Raw genomic sequence first — 7,919 nt, 5'->3', positions numbered from 1 at the left:
AAAAAATATAGCAATATGTATCTTAAAATGTAGAAAATATATAATCATAACATATTTTATATAAATAAATAGAAAATTTGTTTTATGATAACAAATAAATATATTTTACTTTGTTAAAGTGTTAACAACAAAAAAGAAGAGAAAAAGAGAGAAAAGAAGGAGAGAAAGAGAGGTAAGTTGTTAGTAAGGGCAAAAATGTAAAAGGAAAGTGGACTAATAAGCAAAAAACTTGGGAAAGTATACCATGAGTGGAAAGTGGGTTTTTGTGACAGAACTCACACCCAAAGTCGGTTTTCATGACATTTTCCCTTAAAAAAAGAGGACAGAATAAAAGAAGAACGCGCAAACCGGAATGTCAAAAGAAAAAACACAAACCGGCAAGACTCCAGTTTCCCAATTATAAAAGGTTAAACTAAACCGGTTCCAGGTTAACTAGACACTTGATGTTGTTCATACTGAGTGTTGTTTTTTTACCAGAGAGAGAGAGAGAGGAAACCTATATCACTTTGAAGCCAATTGGAGAGAATGAGGTTTGCGATTGAATCAATGATAGCAAAGAGATTTCTTCGTCGGAGTCATTACGAGAAAGATGCGTGTTGCTGGATACGAGCTTTCTCTGGTAAGAGTTATAATTTCAGAGAGAAATTGAGTAGTAGAAGTGATTTAAAGCTAGACGATGTTGTTGATCTGTTCAGTGTTATGGTCAAGTCTCGTCCTTTGCCTTCAATTTTTGATTTCAGTAAATTGTTGAGTGCCATTGCCAAACTGACGAAGTATGATGTTGTCATCTCTATGGGGGAGCAGATGCAAAAGCTGGGGATTTCACACAGTCTTTATACATACAGTATCCTCATAAACTGTTTCTGTCGCTCTTCTCAACTCTCTCTTGCTTTGGCAATACTTGGGAAGATGATGAAACTTGGTTATGAGCCCAGCATTGTTACGCTTTCTTCGCTTCTCAACGGGTACTGTCACGGCAAGAGGATTTCTGATGCCGTAGCTTTGGTTGACCAAATGGTGGCAATGGGATATCAACCTAATACTATTACATTTAACACTCTTATCCATTGCCTTTTTCTTCACAACAAAGCTTCAGAAGCAGTGGCTTTAGTTGACCGGATGGCTGAGAAAGGCTGTCAACCAGATCTGGCTACATACGGTGTGGCAGTCAATGGACTATGTAAGAGAGGTGACATTGATTTGGCTTTAAATCTGCTCAAGAAGATGGATGAAGGGAAAATAAAGCCTGGTGTTGTAATCTACAGCACAGTCATTGATAGTCTTTGCAGATATAGTCACGTGAATGATGCTCTAAACCTGTTCAACGAAATGGAGAAGAAAGGAATTAGAGCGGATGTTGTGACCTACAACTCCCTCATAAGTTGCCTTTGTAATTACGGAAGATGGAATGAAGCCTCTCAACTACTTAGAGATATGATTGACAGGAAAATCAGTCCTAGTGTAGTCACTTTCAGCGCATTAATCCATGCGTTTGCGAAAGAAGGGAAGCTTCTAGAAGCTGAGAAATTGTACGAAGAGATGATCAAAAGGTCTATAGATCCTACTATTTACACGTTCAGTTCATTGATCAACGGGTTTTGCATGCACGATCGTCTAAACGAGGCTAAGCAAATGTTTTCTTTGATGGTTAGCAAGGATTGCCTCCCAAACGTAGTGACATATAATACTCTTATAAATGGATTTTGCAAGTCTAAGAGAGTGGAAGAAGGTATGGAACTCTTCCGCGAGATGTCTCAAAGAGGATTGCTTGGAAACACAATCACTTACAACACTTTTATCCATGGGTTATTTCAAGCTGGAGATTGTGAAAAGGCCCAAATGGTATTCAAACAGATATATAATGATGGTGTGCCTCCCAATATCATGACATACAACATTTTGTTAGATGGACTTTGTAAAAACGGAAAGCTAGAGAAAGCATTGGTGGTATTCGAGTATATGCAAAAGAGTAAACTGGAACTTGATATATATACATTTAATATTATGATTGAAGGGATGTGCAAGGCTGGGAAGGTGGAAGATGGGTGGGATTTATTTTGTACCCTCAGTCTTAAAGAAGTGGAGCCTGATGTTATAACCTACAATACAATGATCTCAGGATTTTGTAGGAAAGGTTTAAAGGAGGAAGCAGGTGTCTTGTTCAATAAAATGAAAGAAGGCGGACCTCTTCCAAATAGCCGTACTTATAATACGCTGATCAGGGCGCATCTTAGAGATGGTGACAAAGCAGTATCAGCTGAAGTCATCAGAGAAATGAGGAGTTGCGGGTTTGTTGGAGATGCTTCAACTTTTGGCTTGATCACAGATATGTTGTTTGATGGGAGATTGGACAAAAGCTTCTTGGAAATGCTTTCTTAAAACATTCACAAGGTTCATCATAAGCCTGTTATGTTTCTTTTCTGGTAATTACTGTCTAATGCCCCAAAACTGAGAAAGCTTCCACTCTAACTCTAAAAGTTGCTCAAGTGGTGAAAAGGAACTCGTTATGAAGTTTAGCGATAAGAAACGGGTTGAAGATATTGAATGGGAGGAGAAAGCTAGGAAAGCTCGTTTCTTAGAGCATGGGCATTGGTGTCCCCATATTTTTGGTCCCCAAATTTAATAGTATTATTTTGAAAGGTTCTTATTTTTAGTATGAGCATTGGTGTATGTTTCTACAAGTGGTCTCATCAAATACTCTAAATGCTGAATCAACATCATATCCTTTGTCATACATATAAATAAGTGAATTGCACACAAACACATCTACCAAACCAAGAAACAGAATCTCTCCAAGTCATACAATCAAACTCTCGTATCGCAGAGCTCAAGTCTCCACATTTCATGTAAAAGTCAGCAATCGAGTTCCCCACAGAAACAAAAGACTCAAACCCTCTCTTCAACAAACTCCCTTGGATACACTTACCTTGAAACAGCCACGAGAGCTTAGCACAAGCTTTGAAAACTATGGGGAAAACGAAAGGATCGTTAAAGGGATCTCCAGCTCTTTGTATCTCTGAATACCCAGTGAGCACTTCCCGCCATCTTCCATAAACGGAAGCTTGCTTAATCTTTGATGACAAAGATTCTAGCTTTGAACACAAGTGTGATCCCATCAAGTGCATGTAAACTAGTTAAGATCTCAACCAAGACAACGCCAAACCCGTAAACATCGCTCTTTACATACAAATGACCTGTTAGAAGCAACCAACATGTTCACATAACCCGTGTTGTGATGAAAACCAAAAGGACCAAGAAGAAGACGAGACGTTGTAGTACCTGTAGCAACATACTCTGGAGCTGCGTAACCTTGTGTACCCATAACCCGTGTTGTGATGTGAGATTGACTCGCGGAAGGACCTAATTTCGCCAATCCAAAATCTGATATCTTTGCCTTATATGACTGTATCAAGGTAACAAACCAATTGAATGAATACCATGCTGCAAGGGTATTGACATCACCTTTGTGCAGCAAACAATGTTAAAAGTCAAACATCATCATCCTATGTACCTCAAAGAAAGAAGCAGCAAGGAGCCTATATGTATCCTCTGATACTAGCTCATGAAACTCATCAGAGTCAGAATCATCATCTTCTTCACTTCCACCACTCTCTTCCTCATCATTCGATTTCTCACTCAAGTATCCATTCTCAATCTCTTTAGCTTTACCTTCTACATCAACTGAGGGTAAATTAACCGGAGCCAACGCCATTTGCCAGATTGAGATTCCAATTGACTCCAGCACAATCTGCATTTAAACAAAAATCTAAATACGACAAAAAAAAACACTGTAAATAAGAGAACCTGAAGTATGAGACGTTGAGAGATGTTAAAACCTTCTGCTTCAAATCGAAAAGATCCCATTCAGAAATGGAGCCATCGATGCTAGAAGAAAACAAACGACCAGAAGGCAGCCCATTAGAACCAGCACGACACCACGCAAGAGACGAGATTCTCGAACCGGAACCAATCGGATCGTCGCGCGGAACCAGCTACGGGAATTCGTCGCCGGGAGAGAAGATCGGATCGGATCGTCACCGTGAGAGAAGATCAACACAGAACCGTCGCCATCTTCTCTCTAGAAATTTGTCTCGAGAAATTCTTTTGTTTTAACCCTATAAAAAATCTTCAACCAATCAGAACATCCACGCGTCCAAGTAGACGGACGAAAAACGTCCCAAATAAAGAGACGTTTCTTCTGANTGATACTGTCTCCACTCATAAGAACTGAACACCTATAGTAAGAATATATATCCTCAATACAAGAAATATAAAAGCAAACAATGTTAAAAGTCAAACATCATCATCCTATGTACCTCAAAGAAAGCAGCAGCAAGGAGCCTATATGTATCCTCTGATACTAGCTCATGAAACTCATCAGAGTCAGAATCATCATCTTCTTCACTTCAACTGAGGGTAGATTAACCGGAGCCAACGCCATTTGCCAGATTGAGATTCCAATTGACTCCAGCACAATCTGCATTTAAACAAAAATCTAAATACGACAAAAAAAAACACTGTAAATAAGAGAACCTGAAGTATGAGACGTTGAGAGATGTTAAAACCTTCTGCTTCAAATCGAAAAGATCCCATTCAGAAATGGAGCCATCGATGCTAGAAGAAAACAAACGACCAGAAGGCAGCCCATTAGAACCAGCACGGCACCACGCAAGAGACGAGATTCTCGAACCGGAACCAATCGGATCGTCGCGCGGAACCAGCTACGGGAATTCGTCGCCGGGAGAGAAGATCGGATCGGATCGTCACCGTGAGAGAAGATCAACACAGAACCGTCGCCATCTTCTCTCTAGAAATTTGTCTCGAGAAATTCTTTTGTTTTAACCCTATAAAAAATCTTCAACCAATCAGAACATCCACGCGTCCAAGTAGACGGACGAAAAACGTCCCAAATAAAGAGACGTTTCTTCTGAATTGGGCTTTTTCTATTTATTTTAAAACGAAAAATAACGAGGGACGGCCCAAAACTACACCGATGCACATGGTCTTACCTTCATGCGTGCATGTGTTTTAGTTTCTCTTCTATTCTTATGCTGTTTTAATGTAATTCTCTTTTTCGGTTTGTGAACTGCTTCATGTTTTCAACCAAATGGGCTTTGTATTTTACCAGATGTAATGAGTTACAACACTCTTATTAATGGATCTTCTAAGGCGAGGAGAGTAGAGGATGATGGGATGAAACTGTTCCGTGAGATGTCTCAGAGAGGATTAGTTAGCAATACAGTCACTTACAACACTCTTTATCCAAGGATTTTTCCAAGCAGGCGATGTTGATAAAGCTCAAAAAGGATTCTTTTGGTGTCTCTCCCGATATTTGGACCTATAACATTTTGTTAAGTAGTCTTTGGTTTGGCTACGCAATGCATGAAAAGCAGAGGAATGTAGGGAAAATATGCATTTGGCTCAGTTTGAGGAAGACTGAGCATCACTTGGTTTCTCTCAAGCTTATCATTGAAGGAAAAAATGCTTTGCGAGAGATTAGAGAAAGCCATGATGTTGTAATCCAGATGGATTCTTTTGTTATTCCTAATGATTGACACTCACTTTGTAAGCAATGAAGTTGTAAAATCTTCGTAGTAAAAACCTTGGACACCTCAGTTTTTGTCGTAGAGTAGCCAAAAAACTGTTGTGTAAGATTTAATTAAACTGAAAAGTATAATTGTGGAAACAAAGCAATCATTGAAAAGGCTTTTCATTTTCAAATCTATTTGCTAACAGCTTTCATTTGTATTTTTTGTTCCTTTGAAAATCTCTTTTTGTGTTTGTAAAGCGATGGGTGGGTTTTACTCTCTGTTTTAAAAATCTCCGCCTAGCACTGATTAAGCCCCGCAAAATCGTTAGGCCCACCTTCTCCGCCTCGATTAATGACTAATCCCCGCCTAACATCGGTTATCCGATTATACCATCCAATCCGATTACTTTCCGCTTCATTTTGTATATACCAATTATTTTTGAAGCCAAATATAAATCAAATATATATATTTTTTGTTATTTAGACATTGAAATTACAAATTTATGATGTTTTACAATAACTAATATACAAACTATTAACTAAAATCATATTTTTTTAAAACAAATTACGTTTTTATGTATTTACTGTCATTTTAAAAATAATACTATAGTTTTATATTTTATGTTATATTTTTTTTTTCACATAAACAGAATTATACATATATTTAGTACTATATATCTTATTTTATTATAAATTTAATAGAATAACCCTAAAAATAGTCCCCGATTAATCCCCGTTTAATCTCCGATTTTCTCGGTAGGCGCTAGGCCTAATCCATCCGCCCGACTAGCGCCTAGCGATTTCTAAACCAGGGGTTTTACTTCTCTGTCTTGTTCTTTCCACATAATAAACCAAACCGTACCAGAGTAGTCAGAGTGAACCGGTCGGTTTATTAAAATCGGAGATGATATCTTATCTTTAGGTTAAAACAAAAAAAATCGATCTTCAGGTTAAAGCAGTCAGTCACTCTTTTCTTCTCGAAACCAAATCGAGAAGATGAGATTTGCAATTGGATCGACGGCGAAGAGATTTGCTCTGTGGAAAGGTAAGACTGGAACTGCTTCTCCCTCGTTTCTCCTTTGCTGGGTTCGATCTCTTTCTGATTTCAGAGAGAAACTGAGTAGAAGTGATATTAAGTTAGACGATGCGATTGATCTGTTCGGTGAAATGGTCAAGTCTCGTCCACGCCCTTCCACTGTTGATTTTAACAAATTGTTGACTGCAATTGCTAAGATGAAGAAGTTTGATGTTGTCATCTCCTTGGGGGAGAAGATGCAGAAACTGGGAATTTCACATGATCTCTATTCATATAATATTTTTATTAACAGTTTTTGCCGGCGGTCTCAGCTCTCTCTTGCTTTAGCTGTTAGGGGAAGATGATGAAACTCGGCTATGAGCCTAGCATTGTCACGCTTTCTTCTCTTGTCAATGGTTTCTGTCATGGTAAACGGATTTCAGATGTGGTAGCTTTGGTTGATCAGATGGTGGAAATGGGATATGAACCCAATACGGTGACATTTACAACTCTGATTCATGGCCTTTTTCTCCACAACAAAGCTTCTGAAGCTGTGGCTTTAGTTGATCGGATGGCTGAGAAAGGTTGTCAACCAAATCTGGTTACTTATGGTGTGGTGGTAAACGGATTATGTAAGAGAGGTGACATTGATTTGGCTTTACATCTTCTCAAGAAGATGGAGGGAGGAAAAGTAGATCCTGGTGTTGTAATCTACACCACAATCATTGATAGTCTTTGCAGATATAGACACGTGAATGATGCGCTCAACCTTTTCAACGAAATGGAGAAGAAAGGAATTAGACCGGATGTTGTGACCTACAGCTCCCTCGTAAGTTGCCTTTGTCATTACGGAAGATGGAATGATGCGTCTCAACTACTTAGAGATATGATTGAGAGGAAAGTCAACCCTGATGTAGTCACTTTCAGCGCATTGATCGATGCGTTTGTGAAGGAGGGGAAGCTTACAGAGGCTGAGAAATTGTACGAGGAGATGATCAAAAGGTCTATAGATCCTAATATTGTCACGTTCAATTCATTGATCAACGGGTTTTGCATGCACGATCGCCTAAACGAGGCTAAGCAGATGTTCTCTTTGATGGTTAGCAAGGATTGCCTCCCAAACATAGTGACATATAATACTCTTATAAAGGGATTTTGCAAGTGTAAAAGGGTAGATGATGCTATGGAAGTCTTCCGTGAGATTTCTCAGAGAGTGTTGGTTGGCAACACAGTCACTTACACCACTCTTATCCAAGGATTTTTTCAAGCTAATGATTGTGAAAAGGCCCAATTGGTATTCAAACAGATGAATAATGATGGTGTGCCTCCCAATATCATGACATACAACATTTTGTTAGATGGACTTTGTAATCA

General features: G+C 38.8%; 3 protein-coding genes across 3 annotated transcripts; all 3 read left to right on the top strand.

Moving 5' to 3' along the window:
- LOC104705188 (pentatricopeptide repeat-containing protein At1g62670, mitochondrial-like) lies at positions 526-1,675 on the top strand. The gene is made up of 2 exons (XM_010421162.1): positions 526-1,579; positions 1,653-1,675. Exons 1-2 carry the CDS (start codon positions 526-528, stop codon positions 1,673-1,675), a joined length of 1,077 nt encoding a protein of 358 aa, XP_010419464.1.
- LOC104703877 (pentatricopeptide repeat-containing protein At1g63080, mitochondrial-like) lies at positions 1,732-2,379 on the top strand. The gene is made up of 2 exons (XM_010419966.1): positions 1,732-1,947; positions 2,026-2,379. The coding sequence occupies exons 1-2, from the start codon at positions 1,732-1,734 to the stop codon at positions 2,377-2,379; spliced, it is 570 nt and encodes a 189-aa protein (XP_010418268.1).
- On the top strand, positions 6,907-7,855 carry LOC104705187 (pentatricopeptide repeat-containing protein At1g63400-like). The gene is made up of 2 exons (XM_010421160.1): positions 6,907-7,760; positions 7,852-7,855. The coding sequence occupies exons 1-2, from the start codon at positions 6,907-6,909 to the stop codon at positions 7,853-7,855; spliced, it is 858 nt and encodes a 285-aa protein (XP_010419462.1).

The sequence above is a fragment of the Camelina sativa genome, chromosome 7, assembly GCF_000633955.1.
Source record: "Camelina sativa cultivar DH55 chromosome 7, Cs, whole genome shotgun sequence".
Taxonomy (NCBI): domain Eukaryota; kingdom Viridiplantae; phylum Streptophyta; class Magnoliopsida; order Brassicales; family Brassicaceae; genus Camelina; species Camelina sativa.
This window is presented reverse-complemented; position numbering and strand designations above follow the sequence as displayed.